This window comes from Martes martes, assembly GCF_963455335.1.
Source record: "Martes martes genome assembly, chromosome: 3".
NCBI classification, from domain to species: domain Eukaryota; kingdom Metazoa; phylum Chordata; class Mammalia; order Carnivora; family Mustelidae; genus Martes; species Martes martes.
Genome location: NC_137890.1, coordinates 176,795,871 through 176,815,436, shown reverse-complemented (window position 1 = coordinate 176,815,436; position 19,566 = coordinate 176,795,871). Strand labels below are relative to the sequence as shown.

The 19,566-nt window shown below is 36.5% G+C and overlaps 1 protein-coding gene across 2 annotated transcripts in view; it reads left to right on the top strand.

Annotated features, from left to right (window-relative positions):
- Window positions 1-19,278, top strand: part of PIKFYVE (phosphoinositide kinase, FYVE-type zinc finger containing) — a gene marked incomplete at its 3' end in the record, with an annotated part of 71,345 nt that extends 52,067 nt beyond the window's left edge. For both annotated transcript variants that reach the window (XM_080799147.1, XM_080799146.1), the window contains 15 exons: window positions 438-528; window positions 3,227-3,287; window positions 4,372-4,509; window positions 5,571-5,691; window positions 7,650-7,745; window positions 9,370-9,453; window positions 10,355-10,452; window positions 12,485-12,649; window positions 14,277-14,336; window positions 14,972-15,148; window positions 15,982-16,085; window positions 16,775-16,903; window positions 17,492-17,753; window positions 18,154-18,228; window positions 19,163-19,278. In XM_080799147.1, coding sequence (XP_080655273.1) covers window positions 438-528; window positions 3,227-3,287; window positions 4,372-4,509; window positions 5,571-5,691; window positions 7,650-7,745; window positions 9,370-9,453; window positions 10,355-10,452; window positions 12,485-12,649; window positions 14,277-14,336; window positions 14,972-15,148; window positions 15,982-16,085; window positions 16,775-16,903; window positions 17,492-17,753; window positions 18,154-18,228; window positions 19,163-19,278 — 1,777 coding nt within the window. The remainder of the gene's footprint in view (window positions 1-437; window positions 529-3,226; window positions 3,288-4,371; window positions 4,510-5,570; window positions 5,692-7,649; window positions 7,746-9,369; window positions 9,454-10,354; window positions 10,453-12,484; window positions 12,650-14,276; window positions 14,337-14,971; window positions 15,149-15,981; window positions 16,086-16,774; window positions 16,904-17,491; window positions 17,754-18,153; window positions 18,229-19,162) is intronic.
- Between the last annotated feature and the right edge of the window lie 288 nt (window positions 19,279-19,566).

Below are 19,566 nucleotides of genomic sequence, written 5' to 3'. Positions count from 1 at the left end.
GCTAGGCAGTGAGTAAGGCCTAGAAGGACATTCAGTCTTTTATTTGGTCTTGTGAATCCTACAGTGTATATACTGTTTCCATTTTACAGAAGCCCTAAAGACTAACGCATTTCCCCAAGCTGTACAGTTATTAATTGTCAGAGCTGGGTTTTGAGCTCAGGTCTCTTCATCTCTAAAGCTCCTGTTTTTTGTTTTTTTGTTACTTTATGCTGTCTCTTACGATAACTTGTTATTCTTTTATAACTACTGTCATATCACTCACAGCTCTTGATTAGTTGGTTAGAAATAAGAAAGTTATGTATAATTTTAATAACTATTGCAATTGGAATAGGAGAATCTTAATTATTGTGGTTTCACAATTGTAAAGAGAAAATTTGTATACCTTATTCAGGATATTAGAAACAAACTATGTTCTCCCCCCAACCCTTTAATTATAGATTGCAGGACCTTTTCCAGCAGGAAAAGGGTAGAAAGCGACCTTCAGTTCCTCCAAGTCCTGGAAGGCTGAGACAGGGGGAAGAAAGCAAGGTAAAGAAATGTGGTCTCATTTTTGGTCTTTCGTTGATATATTACAGTTAATTTCACTTTAAGACACTTTCAAGTGGTAATTTAATACGTGGTTTTAATAATTATTAGATAGAGTCTTTCATTTTGCAGTTGTAAGGCTTCAAAGAGACATGGCCTGGATTAATTTTTTATCTTGCTTGAAATAAAATTGTTTGTTCATTCCAAACATCTACCAAAAGCCACTGTCTGTAGGCATCACTGGAAACAGCATCATGGTGGCAGTAGGTGCCATAAAGGAAAAGTTAGGGATGCTCTGATTATATAATAGAGTTCTAATTTATTTTACTATGTAGTTTTGTGTGTTTTTTAAATCTCTGTGCTTAAGCGGGAAGTTTTTCTTAAGGGACCTAGTATTGGGTTTGTTCTGCACATTGAGTTGGCTTTTCCTAACTGTATTAGTTTTGTCTTAATGTATCACGAATTACCGCAGACTTTGTGACCTAACACACAAGTTTATCTTTTTCAGGGGGCCAGCATCTGGCAAGGTGTGGCTGGGATCTCTGCTCAGTCCCACATAGCTCAAGTCATGATTTCAGCCAGGGCCGTTATCTCACCTGAGGCTCAGGGTCATCTTCCAAGCTCATCCAGGGTGTTGGCAGAATTTAATTCCTAGTGGTTAGAGGTTGAAGGTCCCACTTTTGTTGCTGGCAGGTGACCAGAGCTCATTCTCAACTCCTAGAGGCTGCCTGCATGCCTGTATGAGCCCCTTTCATCTTCAAAGCTTACAACAATGCATGCTTCTGATTTCCCAGTTCCTGGTCTCTGACCTCTAGACACAGGTTTGAAGGACTTATGTGATTAGGTCACTATCTGGATAATCTCTCCCCATTTTAAGGTTAAACGTTTGGGACCTTAAATATATCTGCAGAATCCCTTCACAGCAGCAGTATTTAAATTAGTGTTTAATTGACTAACTGGGAAAGGGGATTGTGTGTACCCCGGGGGCAGGATTTTCGGGGGCCATCTTAGAATTCTGCCCATTACATGAACCTTGTTTTCTGATAAATTGTTAATGTCAGTATAATATAAGGGCTTACTATTCTTTTTTTTAAAAAAAGATTTTATTTTTTTATTTTAGGGAGAGAGAGAGAGAGAGCACATGCAGGGGCCAGGGGCAGAGGGAGAGACAGTCTCATGTAGACTCTGCACTGAGTACGGGGCCCGTTGTGGGGGTTGATCTCATGATCCTGAGAACACAACTCAAGCTCAGATCAAGAGTTGGATGCTTAACCAACCGTGTGACCCAGGCACCCCATAAGGGCTTAATGTACTGATACGATGAGGGATTTTGAGAGATTATTTTTTTTTATACAAGTGTATAGTATCTTAGAGAAGTATTTCCATAAAATGATAAATTCAAGTGCCTTAGATCTTGATGCTTCTTTTTTGTCTCAGAAACAACTGTGTAGGAATCACTTTTCTTTAAAATTTAGGTGAGAGTAAGAGTAAGAGTTACCGAAGATGATTTGTACACTAGTATTTGCCAAGTAATCTGGGGTTATCAATGGCTAACACCATTAGCGTTAGCCATAGTGGCTTTTTTCGTTTGCTCACTGAAGAAACTGCAAAGCTGGCAGTGTAAGACCTTTAATTATAATAGGTGGACACAGAATTGAAAATACAAAATCATTCAGTAGATGATCATCTTTTTGAAGGTTTGGAAGTTGATGTGAAAATCTGGAGCACGGCCTGTACTTTCATTTGGTAACTAGTTTTTGAGTGCTTTCAGGCACTATTCTAGGTTTAAGGCATATAGTTCTGAATAAAGGCCATAGTTACTATCCTTGTGAAACATTTGTCTAATGAGGTGGCCACTGACAATAAACCAGTGAGCAATAAACTTAAAAAACAAATGGGAAAAAGGCTATGAAGAAAAAAAATAAAATAAGGGAAATGGAGAGTCTTGCTAAGGGAGTGGCTGGTGGTCAGTTATTTTATTTAGGGTGACCAGGGCCAGGGAGGTCTCTCTGGTATGGTGAGCAATTCTAAGAATGTTCTAAGTAGCCATCTAAGAAATGACTTTGTAATCAAATTGTATACAGGGTTTATAGTGATTTGAAATATATCTTACCGGATATTGGATAATAATGGATATTATCCCATTATCCAGTAGATAATAAAAGATTACTAAGTTTAATGGGTAATCATAAGTAGTTTTTAGATGCTTTAATGCTAGGAAGTGAGCTACTCTTTAGAGCACGTTCTCCAAGTGTAGTTCAAGGACCCCTGTGGGTTTTTAAAGTCCCTTTTGAGGGCTCTACATGATTTCCCTTTTTCAATTGCATATTTATGTGGGGATAGATTTTCTTTATACTCCTCAATCATAATAATATAGCTCAATAGATTAGTATTTGCAAAAGCATAAAAGTATTTGCAAAAGTGTAAAACATTGCCACTTTGACCAGTTTTTTTGGTAAATAGCTATTTTTTAATTTAAAAATGTTATTTATGTTAACTTGTAAGGGCTTATTATTTTTAAATGAATTAATGCAAAAAATGAATTAATGCATATTCTAAAACTTACAGTTTTAATTTCTAATAAGGTAAAAATAAAAAGTTATAACCCCCCAAAAAGCTGAGTGTCTTAATAATTCTTAAGAAAGTTTTAAAAATGTGATTTTAATGTCTCCTTAAGAGTAAAGTATTTACTTCTCTGCAGATAAGTGCGATGGATGCAGCTCCAAGAAATATTTCTCCAGGGCTTCAAAATGGAGAAAAAGGTTGGTGCTTGAGTCTGGTGATCACTTGCTATTGGATTTAAAGATGAAGAGGAGAAGGGAGTCGAGGGAAATTGGAAGGGGAGGTGAACCATGAGAGACTATGGACTCTGAAAAACAACCTGAGGGTTTTGAAGGGGCGGGGGGTGGGAGGTTGGGGGAACCAGGTGGTGGGTATTAGGGAGGGCACGGATTGCATGGAGCACTGGGTGTGGTGAAAAAACAATGAATACTGTTACGCTGAAAAGAAATAAAATATTAAAAAAAAAGAAAAAAAGAAGTTTCTTAGTCTATAGGTTATTTCAGTGGCTAATTTTGAGAATTTTTTCTGACGTAGTTGTTCTAGACTTTGTTTTCCTTCCTGTAGAGTATTGTAGCACTGTAAGTTTAAGATTATCATAAAGTATATTGCAAGAAAATAAATTAGGATATAGAAATACACGATATATAGAGATGGCTGCTGTTAGGGGAAGAGCAAAGAATAAAAGGAAATTGGATTTTTGTTTCGCCTCTTCCAAAGTCAGCAGGTTTGACTGCAAAAGCATTAGAAAGTTTAATTTATGTTTTTTATGTTACTAAAATCTTTCCTAGATCTAAGTTGTCTTTCACAGTATTTCATTGAATAACTTGGTACCATCTTAGAAAATTTGTGGGGAAATTTCCTTAGACTGCCTTTGTGGAATACTAACTCAACTCATAATTCTTAGCTTTTCTATTATAATTAAGTGAACTTCCCCCTGAGAGTGAGTATGTGATTTTTTTTTTCCCAATGGTGTCCTGGTTAAACTGAATGGACTAGTATTTACATAGCTATTATGGCCTAGTGGAAAAGGATATTAGATAGGAATCAGACTTGGGTTGTCAGTCACAGTGTTGTCACTAGGACCTGTGATCAAATCATATAACCTGTTTGGATATTTGTATCTGTTTCTAAAATATGTGCTAAAAGGGCCTAGATAATGTTTAGGAAGCTAAAATTCTTTGGTTTAGGAAGTAGACATATGAGTTGACATTTAAAAAGCATTCCTATTAGGTAGACATGAGGTCAGCATTTTTAAATGATTCACTTAAGTTTGTTTTTCTTTAGAGGATCGCTTCCTAACAACCCTGTCCAGTCAGAGCTCCACCAGTTCTACCCATCTCCAGTTGCCTACTCCACCAGAGGTCATGCCTGAACAGCTGGGGGCAGGGCCCCCTGACCTTGACACAGCCAGCAGCTCTGAAGGTGCAGTTGAAGTCACTTTTACTGTACTCGATCCAGGAAAGGAGAGTACCACAAATGCTTTGATACAATGCTTTCTTATTTCTCAGAGTTTGTAAATTTTATGCTTATTAAAAGTGCTATTGGGGCACGTGGGAGGCATAGTTGGTTAAGTGGCCGACTCTTGGTTTCGGCTCAGATCATGATCTCGGGGTCCTGGGATTGAGCCCCACATTGGGCTCCATGCTCAGCTGGGGAGTCTGCTTGTGGATTCTGTCTCTCCCCTCCCTCTGCTGCTCCTTCCTCTCAGGCACGTGTGCTTCTCTTTTTCTCTATCTTTATCTCTAAAATTAAAAAAAAAAAGTGCTATTTTAGATAGAGCTTTTTACCATATCACTTCTTCAGCTGCACTAGTTGACATATAAATATCTCAATAACAGAATGTTACCCTGATTCCTGTTTTCTGGGGGTATTACTTTCTTGAGTCCCATAAAGCACACTTTCTTGTTATTTACTTGTAAGAAAATAAGAGAAATTGCAGCCATTTCTTCAACAACAACTCTTTATTTCACTAATAGCAAATTTTTGCCTTGCTTCTCTCTTTCCTTGCTTTCTGTTTAAGCAGTAACTACTTAAGTACTGTAAACTTTAAAAATAACTTTTAAATTGCAATTAAACTATGATGTAACGACCACAGCACATATAACTGAGTTGAAGTGATGACAAGAAGAACTGTGGCTAAGTGCATGCATGCTCAGGCAGTACTTACATGATGGCTGCTGCCTGGTCCCTGCGATGGGAAGCCGTCGATTATAGGATGATGCCAGTTTCAGAGACTGTCAGACGTAGAACAAACAGTGTGCTTCTTGAAGTCAGTGCTCTGTATGCTTCTTCACTCTTGCTGCTTCTTTCTTCCCGAAAGAGTCCTTATTCCTAAATGAGAAATTTTGTACCTTAATTGGTAATTACGGTGTGCATATGTCTGTGTTCCACAAATGACAAGAAATAATGTTGATACTTTATACTTCCTTTTCTTTTTAGCCTTTCTGAATATTAACATGTAAGTAGCGTATTTTTTATCCTAGATGTGTTTGATGGACATTTGCTGGGATCCACAGACAGCCAAGTGAAGGAAAAATCAACCATGAAAGCCATCTTTGCAAATTTGCTTCCAGGAAATAGCTATAACCCTATTCCATTTCCTTTGTAAGTATTATAAATGTCAGTGGCTGTTGTTGAGTGGTTTTATTTTCACTTAATTTTAAAAACCTCTTTGTATAGATTTATTCTCACCATATTTAGATATATTTATTTAATTGTATATGTACTTTTCAATCATAAATTACACTTCATCATAGTAAAAGAGATGTCTTTTGGTATAATGTAATTTGTAGAATTATTATGTAGTAATTAATCATCATTACATAGTAGATGAGTGGATGAAAAAAGCATTATAATGTTGCTTAATGCTTAAGATTACTGATTCTGAAAATAATTGTTTATACATATATATGTATATTTTTATACATATATATATATATAAAAGATATACTGCTACATCTATTGATCCCATAATCATAGACACATACTACTGGTTGTATGTGAAGGTGACATTATTGACCTAATAACTTAATGGGACATGGTACTTTTCTGTCAGTGGTGATGTATTACAGTGACCCATACAAGTTTTCATGAGATCTTGTTTGTATGGGGTTTTCTGAGTTGGAAAGAAAACAGGCTGGCTGTGAGAGTTTTTTTCCCCACTGGTTGATCTGTGTAGCCATCAAATGCTGCTCAAGTGTATCCAAAAGGTGGACGTTTGTTAATAAGGACCTTTGTTCTTAACTGACTTTTGTATTTATTTCTTCAGTCAATATTTAAATTTACTGAGTGCCAGCTCTGGTGCCTGAGGATGTAGAACAAGATTAATAAGGAAAATCACTGCTCTTGGGAGCTCCCTGTCTCAGGGAGGGGACGTGTAGTGATTCATACCACAGTCTGTGAGGGTCCCTGTCTTCTCTGCTTCACACTCCAGTATTATAATTTCTTGAGTGGGTTATTTTCCCACCTGTTGTATGGCCTTTGCCCACATCCTCATTTTCTTTTTTAGTCATTAACTCCTTGAATTTTTTCTCAGGAAAACTTAAGTCCCTCCTCCTACCTTCCTGCCCTAGCTAGATTAGGTCTCTTTGTTACAAGCTCTCATGTTTCCCTCATGAAACATACCACAGAAGGTGATTGTTTTTATTTGTAGGGTTATTTGTTTCTTTACACCTACTGTACTATAAACTCTACCATGCCTATTTTTTCCCACCTCTGAATTATTAACATCTTGTCCAAGTTAGGTGCTCAGTATTAGTTTTTCTTAATACTGTGTCTCTGTGGGTGCTCAGTACATAGCTATTACACAGATGAATGAATGCTTCTCTAGGGGCTGGAGGGTGGAAGTCCGGGGATCGAGATTGGGGTTAAAATGGTCACCCCTTTGAGTTTCCATATGATAATAGGAGAACATTTGTGTTACATTATTTCTTGTTGGACTAATGGTACATTCTCCACAATTTCTAGAAAACTCATCTTTCAGGCTTATAGTAGAATAAAATCTTTCACACTTCTGCTGTTCATTATAAATACTTTTGGAGATGAACATGGCTCAAAGTCTTGGCAGCATGGAAAGTGTTGTTTGGAATAACTAATCCAGAACCCTCTGACTTGAAGACTAAATCTGACGATTTTTCGGTGGCCTTTAAAAACTTTTTGTTGAGGGGTGCCTGGGTGGCTCAGTGGGTTAAAGCCTCTGCCTTCGGCTCAGGTCATGATCCCAGAGTCCTGGGATCGAGCCCCGCATCGGGCTCTCCGCTCAGCAGGGAGCCTGCTTCCTCCTCTCTCTCTGCCTGCCTCTCTGCCTACTTGTGATCTGTCTGTCAAATAAATAAAAATAAAAAATCTTTAAAAAAAAACAGCAACTTTTTGTTGATACATTTTCCTTGGCTGTTTGGTTCAGGTTCTGCATACCTTTTGGTTTACTTAATTATAGTCTTATAATTGCGTCATATTTAGTTAACTTAAAATTGTCTTGAAATTTACTTATAATGTATTAGTGGTTTGTATACGTCATTTCCTGCTAATTTTGTTCTTACTGGTTTATTTAAAAATTTCAACAGTGATCCAGATAAACACTACTTAATGTATGAACATGAACGGGTGCCCATTGCAGTTTGTGAGAAGGAACCCAGCTCCATCATTGCTTTTGCTCTCAGGTATTTTTCATGGGACTTTGTCACCTATGATTAGATCTTTATATTAAATGTATATTTGTTAATGGCCTTATTTTTAGATCTTTTATAGAGAATAGGGTGGAATGATTAAATATAAGCAAGAATATATATTCTTTGGGCATGTAGCTTGTTGTCTTTGGGTCTGAAAGTGTATTCTTTGCCCAAGTAACAATAGAATGATTCTTAAGCAAGCTTCTAACTAAATCGACTAGGCAAGTTACTTACTTATTCCTTATATCCTCTAAACATTCTATTATACTGTATATCCGTTGTATCCTTCCTTATTATGCTTACTTACTGATATAATAAAACATATTATCTGAGTATCTTTTGTACTCTTAATTTCCTTCCTGCTTCTCACACATAGCAGATAAGGTTTTCTTACTAGAGTAATGCCATTCCTATGTCTTAACCCACTTACATGCCAACAGTTATCATGTGTCTTAAAAAAAAGCTTCTAAAAATATTTATATCTTATGTCTAAAAAGACAGTGCTTTTTAATCACAATATCTTGGTAGTGGTAGAACTTAGTTTAAGTATGATCTAAGATGTTTAATTAAATTCTTTTTCTGCTGGAAGGCATTGAAATGTAAATTTTTCTTTTTATATATTGGTTACAAGGAGGCTGCTAATTCCGCAAATACTTGAATATCTACAATATGTGGTATAGTAGGCATTAGATTTATAGGAATAAACAAGATAGATTTATATGCCTTAGCATTTATGAAGTTTAGAGTCTGTTTGGATTATGAGGAATTTCTTTTCTTTTTTTTTTTTTTTTAAATTAAATTTTTTATTTATTTTCAGCGTAACAGTATTCATTGTTTTTTCACCACACCCAGTGCTCCATGCAATCTGTGCCCTCCCTAATACCCACCACCTGGTTCCCCCACCCTCCCACCCCCGCCCCTTCAAAACCCTCAGGGAATTTCTTTTCTTTAGGAGATTCCATGTGACTTTTTTTTGTTTTTGCCTTTTGGCCTTTAGGAAGTTAATATTTATTTCTTTATTGCTTAGTCATACTACATTAATAGATAAGAAAGGTAGGAAAGCCAACCAAATACAAAATTTCTTTTGTACTGTGAAGAATTGAGTATTCCAGTAGAAATCACTTTCTTCTAATGTCTTGAAAAATAATATATGCTTCTCTTTTTCCCTGACATCTGATTTATCTATATCAGGGCTCTCAGACTTCTAGTCCAAGAGTTGGATTTTTTTCCTTAAGTTCAGTACCTTTTAACAGAAAAGCACTCTCAAGTTCCTTTTCTTGCTGTTCTATTATACTAACATTTGAAGTTTTATACTTTAAATTACCTGTTCTATCCCTGAAGATGTTTGATCTAAATGTTAATACATAGGCTTTCACAATCATTGTTTAGGATATTGATGCTGGTTGGTGTGTTGGTTTGTATTTTGCATTATTATCTGTGAAGATGATTTTCTTGAAGCTTCTACTTGACAACTTTTATTAGTTGACTCAAATATGTTTAATTATTGACACATAAAATGATTATATTTCTGTAATGTGGAACTTATTCTAAAGTATCTGGTGTATTTTGAAGAGAAACTTAATGTTTAACATTTTCAACCTATTTCTACCCTAAGTTGCAAAGAATACCGAAATGCCTTAGAGGAATTATCCAAAGCGACTCAGCGGAGCAGTGCCGAAGAAGGGCTTCCAACAAACAGGTGATCCGTGATTGAGTAGAATTCACTTCATTTGGCTGTATCGTTTTTTAAACACTCGTGCTTTGATACTCCAATTTTATTTTGTAGCATATTATCAGTGTGAAGGTTGCTAGGATACTGACAGTGGCACTCAAACTTTAGCAAACAATTGACAGAACAAAATTCAAGTATAACAAAAGGCCTTAAATGGGCCTTTGGATACAGTTTTCTGATACATGACATAGAAGTATAGTATATATTGCAGACTTAAACTTTCAGCATTTTAAATTCTCCTTGTTTTCATTTAAAAAATAGTTACTTGTGAAATTAGTAACCTACTGCTTTACTTTGTTTGTAATTTAAAGTATTTGTGAATTTTCCATAATACTTTAAGATCCCAAATAGTTTAAAAACAAAACCAAACCCCCCACCAGTTCTTTTGGTATATTCAATATTTTAGACATTTAGACAGAAATTGTCTTAAGCTCATTATTTTGGTTCTTATTGAAGTAGGTTTTACACATTCACTAATGTGACAAAATTTGATCTGGATTTATTTATTATCATGGTAACTAGCCTGAGAAATATGAAATTGGTATTTTCTGTAATTGTTCGACTTATAGGTGCTAAGATAGCTCTAATGAACTTGGGGAGATATTATAAAAGCCTCTGCTTTCATATATTTTCTGTACACTTTTATATTTACAACATTTTGCTTTCATTTTCTTAAGTCCAGTAGACATTTCAAGACTTTTTCTTCTGTGTTAATAACCTGTGTTTACATAAATTATGAATCAGATTTCAGACACTGTGATTGGGATTAGGTAGATTAATTAGTAGATTAATGTAGGAATCATTTTCTGTCCAAATTGTTTGAAGCTAACTTTTTCTTTTGTTTTTTTTTGTTGTTGTTGTTGTTCAGTACTTTAGATAGCAGACCAAAGAGTAGCAGCCCTATTAGATTACCTGAGGTCAGTGGAGGACAGACAAACCGTACAGCAGAAGCAGAACCACAGCCAAGTAAGATTATACATGGAGGAACACTTATTATTGGTGTTATTTGTAATTATGGTTTGAAGAAGAAAACATTAAATAAGAAATGCCAGCTGGCAAGAATTTATTACTTCTGGTCTTTATGATATAAGAAGCATTAAAAAATTTTTGTATGTCCTCTTTTGTAAATATTTTGCTTTTCTTTGATCTTTACCTTATTATTAGATTCGAAACTTCTAGAAATTCATAGGTCTATGCAAAAAGAAGCAGAATCTGCCTTTTCAGAGCTTTCAGTTGGAAGTATACAAGCTGAGAGAGACTTTTTAAGAAAAAGTATTTATTTGGGAGAGAGCACAAACAGGGGAAGGGGTAGAAAAAGAGGAAGAAACAGGCTCCTTGCTGAGCAGTGAGCCTGATGTGGGACTCAATCCCAGGACCCTGGGGTCATGACTTGAGCTGAAGGCAGATGCCTAACTGACTGAGCCGCCCAGGTGCCCTAAGAGAGACTTCTAAAAAAGTTTTCACAGTATTGTTGGCATTGTGAAAATAATTTTTCATGGGTCCTGTCCTTTAATTCCCACAATAACCTCATAAGAGTTATTTGACATATCCCCATTTTTTAGAAAGAAAGTTAAGACTTAAGTAACCTGCTCAAGATTATAGAGGTAGCAGGAGGTTGGGATTTGAACACAGCTCTCTGGCTTTGTCAGGAATGTACTCTCTACAAATAACAGAAAACTCAAGTGACTGCTGAGGCTCAAACAAACAGTGTATTTTTGCAAAATAGCAATGTCCAGAGGCAGGCAGTTGCTGGCATTGGTTCAGCTAGTCAGCATTGTCATGACAAGAGAGGAGTGATTTCTTTATGATTCTTAAGTTTTCCTCGTGATCAGAATGTTCCAGTTCGTGGCTCCACTTGGAATTGAAACAAGGGAGGTAGCTACAAGCCGCAGCTGTTTCCTTTAATAGGAATAGAGAGACTTCCCCTTTCCCCTCGTTGGCTAGAACTGAGTCTCATGGTCACCCCTCTCTGCAAGGGAGACTGATTGTAGTGACTAGCACTGCCCTTGTTGCTTTTATAAATCGTGATTCATTTTCTGGGGCTTTCCACATTGCTGCCCCAAACAAAATTGCAGTTCTTTCATCAAGGAACAAGATGGGCTGGGGTATTAAGGAAGGCATAATGGTGTCTGCCACCCTAACTAAGCACTTTATGAGTGATATTTTATGTGGATTTTGTAGATGGTAAATGTACAAGATTAGAATCATATATGCTAAGCTCATAGATCAGACATAGATGATATAAGTATACTAAACTCAAAATTAAGAATGAGAGTATAGAGTAAGCTTTAGTAATATTTTTGGCCATCTTATACTAATTTCTGAAAAATGCTGAAAACATCTTGGATTTTGCTGTGTTAAAATATAGGAACACAAATGATACAGAGATGTTATTTTTAACTCTTGAGTTCTTGTAGATCGTAGTATTGCTCTGTATTAGTTTAATTAACTGTTATAATAATGTAAGAATTTAGTCTTAAATTTTGTTGCTTAAGATATTATGACTGCTGGGGTGCCTGGGTGGATCTGTTGGTTAGGCTTCCAACACTTGGTTTCAGCTCAGGTCATGATCTCACAGGTTGTGGGATCGAGCCCCGCTTTGGGCTCTGTGCTCAGTGGGGAGTCTGCTTGAGATTCTTTCCCTCTGTCCCTCCCTGCTTTGGTGCATGCATGTGCTCTCTCTCTAAATAAATACATCTTTAAAAGAAAAAAGATTATGACTGCCATGTAAAGATATTTTGGGAAGATGTTCTGTAGAATTTCTCACATTTTGATACACAGTTATCTTTTATATTTCTGATAATAAAAGTGCTTGGCTAATAACCCATCCCCAGACCCCATAAAACATGTGGAATGATAGTCTGTGCAAATGAAAGTATCAGTGTGACTCATATTTATTACCCTTATATAATGGTGACTACTAACAAAAGAATGAGTTGAAAATCTTTATTTTCCACCTGCAGTGACCTGTACTTAATATATTACCTTTTATTTTTAGCCAAAAAGGCTTCTGGAATGCTGTCCTTCTTCCGAGGGACAGCCGGGAAAAGCCCTGATCTCTCTTCCCAGAAGAGAGAGACCTTACGTGGAGCAGATAGTGCTTACTACCAGGTTGGGCAGACGGGCAAGGAGGGGACGGAGAGTCAAGGCATTGAGCCTCAAGGTGTGTGAAAGGAGACCAAATGTGATTATTTTACTTGCTTGTGTTTTTATAGCCTTGAATAGGTAATTCTTACTGCTGAAACCAAGGTGTTCGCTCTTTTCTCATGCCTCCTTATGGCAGAGTGAAAAAAGCATGGCACTTGTAGAGTCCAACTGGCTTTAGATATTATTGCTATCACTTACTGTGTTACTAAGGATCAGAAATCCTTGGTTTCCATACCTGTGAAGTGGCAAAAGCAATGTCTTCCATGGTTTACTGAGGATGGAGTGATGTTTAAACATGTAAAACATCGATCTCACCTTGGAACTCATAGTTACATACTCAGATGTTTTCATTCCACTACCCACTCAGACATTTCCTCTTTCCCAGTCTCTGTAGGATTGAGGGCATTGGTGTCTGCCTTCATTTTGATATTTAAAAATATATCTACCTGGGGCACCTGGGTGGCTCAGTGGGTTGGGCCTCTGCCTTCGGCTCAGGTCGTGATCTCAGGGTCCTGCGATCGAGCCCCACACGGGGCTCTCTGCTCAGCGGGGAGCCTGCTTCCCCCCTCTCTCTCTGCCTACTTGTGATCTCTTTCTCTCTGTCAAATAAATAAATAAATAAATAAAATCTTAAAAAAAAAAAATCTACCTGATTGTGTTTGAATATGGGGTAGACCAGGCATCAGTAAACTGTGCTGACCTGTTTTGTAAATAAAGTGTATTGGAACATAAGCATGCTCGTTCATTGACTGATTGGCTGCTTTCGAGTCATATCGATAAATTGAATAGTTGTGACTGAATAAAATACTTAACCATCTGGCCCTTTACAGAAAGAGTTTGGCAACCCCTGGGTTAGATCATGAATTAGTAGTCTAAAAGTTAGCATAATAAATTTTCATTAGTAATTAAGATATCTGTTTAGTATTCTATAGACTTCTGTTGGGCTGTAATCCTTGGAAGACATTGGTGCTTTGAAAAAAATAATTTAGAAATGTGAAACATGGAGGATCACTTCTTCCAGCTCTTGACACATATTCCAAATTTGTAATAATTAGAGTGTATCTAGCAGTAGGTTTGCCACACAAATCAAGAATAAAAAATAGCTCTGAAGTAGACACTAGTATATTTTATGTATTATATGTATATATCTTAGTATATGACAAAGAAGGCATTTCAAGCTATTGGAGAAGCATTATTCCACACACAGGGAAAACAGTCAGAAACTGATAAAGAAGTAATGGAAACTTGATGAAAGAGCTGTGTTGGTATATTATTTAGTTTTGTTTTTTTCATCTGTATTTTTTCTTTTTATTTAAAACCAGTTAACTTATAGTATATTATTAGTTTCAGAGGCAGAGTTTAGTGAGAGTATATTGTTATCAGAGGAATCAGATATAAGAAAAATTATTCTTCAACCAGAATTCTCTATTTTTAATCTGGAAATTGCTCTTTTAAAAGGTACTTATATATTTTGTAATAGTTTATAAAGGTTGATTGTACATATAATGCTTGCTCGGGAGGGACTTGACCAGGATAACAAGAATTGACTCGTTAGTTTTTATTGTTATGTTAGGGGAAAAAGACAAAATGAACTGATAACCCATTGAAAACTTTGACCTTACTAATGATATTAAACTTTTTAGATGAGGTAGATGGAGGAGATACACAAAAGAAGCAACTTATAAATCCTCATGTGGAGCTTCGTAAGTATGAGTTAAAATACTGTTAGTTTGGGGACAGGGACTGTAATTGAGAAAACTATTATTTAAGGCATTATACTAGATAATATCCTGTTTCTTGGAATGAATATTGCCTGCGTGCTGACATAAGCTTTACTTAATCTAGATTTAGTTTATAAAATAAACATTATTTAATATATAGAGAAATTAAATTATAATTTAATTTATAAGGTATAATTTGATTTAATTTCTAAAGTTTAAATAATTATTGTGTAATCTAGAGCCATAGAGCCTTGACCAGGTGTCTAGAATTGTGTGTATGTGGGTGCCAAAAATTTATCATCTAGAATAATAAGTACAGTAAATTTAAGGTGTAAAAGTATAATGATTAAAGTACAGTAACCAGTATAAAATTAGAAATGGTCTTATTTTATGTCTGATTATTCTGTAAGGTCATTAGATGGTTTTCAGTCTTCCCCGAGAATCATTTTAACAGACCTGTGATAAATAGGAGTGTAAACTTAACATGAGAAATGGTATCTTGGAGAAAATGAAATGGTCAGATTTGTCGGGCGTGGGGAGTGGGCAAGGCGGAAGAGAGATTTCAGATTCACAAAAGGCCCTCCCCCTCTCCTTTTTTTAAACACTTCTGTTCGTAGAATTTTCTGATGCAAATGCCAAGTTTTACTGTCGCCTGTACTATGCGGGAGAGTTTCATAAGATGCGCGAAGTGATTCTGGGCAGCAGTGAGGATGATTTCATTCGTTCTCTTTCCCACTCTTCGCCCTGGCAGGCCCGCGGGGGCAAATCAGGAGCTGCCTTCTATGCAACTGAGGGTAAGTCTTTTTAGTCACTCACTCACTGAGTTGAGCAGTATCCATCTTTCCCCCTCAGATAATTTGTGAATCCCTTGAACTGAGGTTGTATATAGTCAGCTGGCAAACGAAGTTTTCTGTTTTTCTGTTTGAGAGGATGTAATACAATATTTAAAAGAATATACAGGTATGTGGTATCCAGTTAGAGACAGACATTGATCCGATCCTTACTAAACTGTCTCTGGTCCTGACTTCGACAAATGAAGTAGTAATGGAGAACTTCTAGAAGACTCAAAAGGGTTCCTCAGAGCTGATGAGACAAAGATAAAAATACAAATACTTAACCTGAAAATAGGAGGGCCAAGTTCTTCACCTGCAAAGGTTTACAGAAGATGATGACCATTTATACTTCACATTCTATTCTCCATACCCTGAAAACAAAATTATCCGAGAAAATGCAGCAGGAACAAGTATCAAGCAAAATGTTGCTTGATAAGAGCTTTCATAACTGTGACTTCCTGCATTGTTAAAGGAGTCTACAAAATTTTACTTAATAGTTTTAAAAAGTAGACTCTCTAGTTATGAATTCAGGTCTGGTACTGTCAAAGGTAGAGGCGTCTTGACTGTATAATCCTCAGGAACTCTTTGAGCTCTCCATTACTGGAGAACTATGTTCTGATGAAAATGTTCTCTGTGATATCAGAAAATCCCCCTTAAAGCTATGAAGCAAACACATCATTTGGGATGGACATCATTGGGATGGGACATCATTTGGGATATTTGGAATGATGTAGTATAGGTTACTTCAGGAAATATTGTGACTGAATAACACCTATGACACTTCTGCTTTTTAGATGATAGATTCATTTTGAAGCAGATGCCTCGTCTGGAAGTCCAGTCTTTCCTCGACTTCGCACCGCACTACTTCAATTATATTACGAATGCTGTTCAACAAAAGGTAGAAATCCCAAACCTTGGTCCGTAATTAGAATTTTCTGGACTTTTTCACATCCTGAGAGTCCTGGTGGCAGTTTTTTCCATGCTAAGATAGGAACCGGACGTGTCTGGATCTGTTTTGTTATTGAGGTGTGATAGAATGCATTTATTTCATACTCTCTTTCCCACCTTTGCCAGTGAGGAGCCAAGAAATCTCCAGCAGGTTGCATTTAATTTGTGTGTGTGTGTATAGAAACATTACGATTGGATGAAAATAGCTGCACGTTATAATTTGTAATTTTGTCGAGGCAGAAATTGGAAATATTTGTTGAGACCTGCATGTGTTGGTCCTTAGGTAGAAAGAAAGCCAGTACCTGTCAGGTTTGCCCACTTGATGTTTAGCAATGATCCTCCCAGTAAGTGTATAAAGGAGTCATCAGATTTTTTTTTTTTTCCATTTATGGTTTATTGCATATTTGGGAGGAAATTTTATGTCATGACAAAATTTGTGACTTTGAGAAATTATAAAGCATTATCCTTTGGGAGAACATGAAGGATCTAATGTTTCTCTTAGCATTGCTGTTTTTACTTACTCCTGAGATTTAAGGGTTTAAGTTTCTTTCAAAGTCCTTTGGTCATATAGAAAATCTTGTTTGGATATTACATGGGTAATCCAGATATAGGTATTAAATTACAAATTTTCTTGTTTAGAGGCCCACTGCATTGGCTAAAATTCTTGGAGTTTACAGAATTGGTTATAAGAATTCTCAAAACAACACTGAGAAGAAGTTAGATCTCCTTGTCATGGAAAATCTTTTCTATGGGAGAAAGATGGCACAGGTAAGGATATTGAACTGTGCAAACCATTTAGCTACTGGAACCTTTTGCACTTCTGGTTCCTGAATGTAATGAATCAGAGAATAACATCTTATTCGATAGTATTAAACCTCACTTGGTAGCCAAATTTAACTTCTACATTGCCTTAGTATTATGTGGAGTTTTGATATCAAAACTATAAGTTTCCTAAGACTGTTTGCATCTGGTTTTTAAACTGCTTTATGATCCAGTGATAAATTTTTGGAGTTGTTAGTGTATCTTAAAGTTGATTAAGTGGGTTATTTTATTCTTCAAGTGTTTGAGTAACTGAATACCTGGGTGTTAATTCTCAATGATGAATCGAATTACCATCTGTTTTATGTCTTGCACAATTAAAATGCATGCTTTATATATAATTTTATATGTAATATATTTAATATAATATATAATATGTTTAATACAATTATATAAGTTATGATTAAGTTTTAAAATTAAATTTAAAAAGTCTATATAATGGTATAGGCAATAAGGAATCTTTTTGCATTTCCAGTTTATTACATTAATTAATTATGCAACTCATGCATAAATGACAGAAATTTTTCTTTCTTCTAGGTTTTTGATTTGAAGGGTTCTCTTAGGAATAGAAATGTAAAAACCGATACTGGGAAAGAGAGTTGTGATGTGGTCCTGCTGGATGAAAATCTCTTAAAGATGGTTCGAGACAACCCTCTGTATATCCGTTCTCATTCCAAAGCCGTGCTGAGAGCCTCGATCCGTAGTGACTCCCACTTTCTTTCTAGCCACCTCATTATAGACTACTCTTTGCTGGTTGGACGAGATGATACTAGCAACGAGCTGGTCGTCGGAATTATAGGTAAGTCAGTGAGCATATGTTACTTACAGTTCATGATTGATGCCGGAGTAAATTTGAGGATTATACTGAAATCAGGTTAGTCATAGCTTATTAAATATTTTCATCAACTTTCATTTGAAAATTCAACAGTAGCTTTTAAATTTTAGTTACCTTCTATTCGGTGTCTCATTTTCATTTCATTATCTTTACCAAAAATATCTGTATTCAAAAGTTACTCATAAAGGAAGCCCTGTGATATTATTAGGAGGATTAAAAGAATTAATATGGAAAAAACCCTTGGGACAGTGCCTGGCAATATTGTTAGCATTCAGTAAACATTGTAGAGGTAATAGTAATTACTATTGTTATCTTCTTATATTTACTAACATAGCTGTACTGCTAACCTTGCGTCCTGTAACAGATTATATTCGAACATTTACATGGGACAAAAAGCTCGAGATGGTTGTGAAATCAACAGGAATTTTAGGAGGACAAGGTGAGCAGAAGTTTTGCTTATTCTTTAAACTAGTCTCATGTCTTCCTTATCAGTTAACATTTAAGAAATGGATACTTTTTTAAATACTAAAAAAATAAGTGGTTATCTCTGATTTTATCATTTCCAAAATGATCAAATAATAAAGGGAATTGCATAGGTGGGGAAATAATTGGTTTTAAAGTTGTGTTAAAATGCCAGAATGAAAAGTTACACCCCCACAAAAAGCTAGATATTCTGAATAAGGAGTTGTTTTTAATTAACAGTTAAAATCTTCTAAGTTCTCTGAGTCTTGCTGGCTCCATTTGTGCTTTCACACATCTCTCATCTCTAGACAAGAGCTGGTCTCTTATTTATCAGGTAGAAGGTGGGGAAGGGGAATGGGGTAGAGGGAAATGGAGAGAGAATCTTGAGCAGGCTCAGTGCAGAACCTGACTCTGGGCTTGCTGTCACGACCCTGAGATCCTTACCTGAGCCGAAATCAAGAGTCGGACACTTAACTGACTGACTGACTGTGCCACCCAGGTGCCCCGGGAGCTAGTCTTTTTTTTTAAAGATTTTATTTATTTATTTGACAGAGAGTGAGATTACAAGTAGGCAGAGAGGCAGGCAGAGAGGGGGAAGCAGGCTCCCTGCTAAGCAGAGAGCCCGACGTGGGACTCGATCCCAGGACCCTGAGATCATGACCTGAGCTGAAGGCAGAGGCTTAACCCACTGAGCCACCTAGGCGCCCCCAGGAGCTAGTCTTTTAAAAAGGAAACCCCTACCAGAAAGGCCCTATTATGTGGCACAGTGGACACCCCTACCTCCTTTCCGAGACTGTTATGTGTGTGTGTTATGTGTGTGTGTGTGTCTTTACAGCAGTTGTCATGAAAGAACATAGCTGTTCAAGTCAGCTCTGTAACAGCTTTTTCTCTTTGCTCTTTTATAATCTTAGGTAAAATGCCAACTGTGGTCTCTCCGGAGTTGTACAGGACTAGATTTTGTGAAGCGATGGACAAATATTTCCTGATGGTTCCAGACCACTGGACAGGTTTAGGTCTGAACTGCTGAGAGGGAGCACATGATTTTGAAATGGACCGTGAATGAAAGGGGCCTGGAACAAAGGACCAAAAATAAGCTACATGTTTTATTTCTTCATCACATTCACCACTGTATGCCAAGGCCTTCCCATTCTGTCTGTGGTCGTGTGGGCTGTCTGTAACTGAAGGGTTAAAACACCATGGATTTGCACTTTGGTTTTTAATAACTACAAATTAGCTGTCTTATGCTGGGAAGTTGCATGAACATTTTTCCACTTAAGCTAAAATACAGACACATTTCAAAGGGCTAAAGACGAAT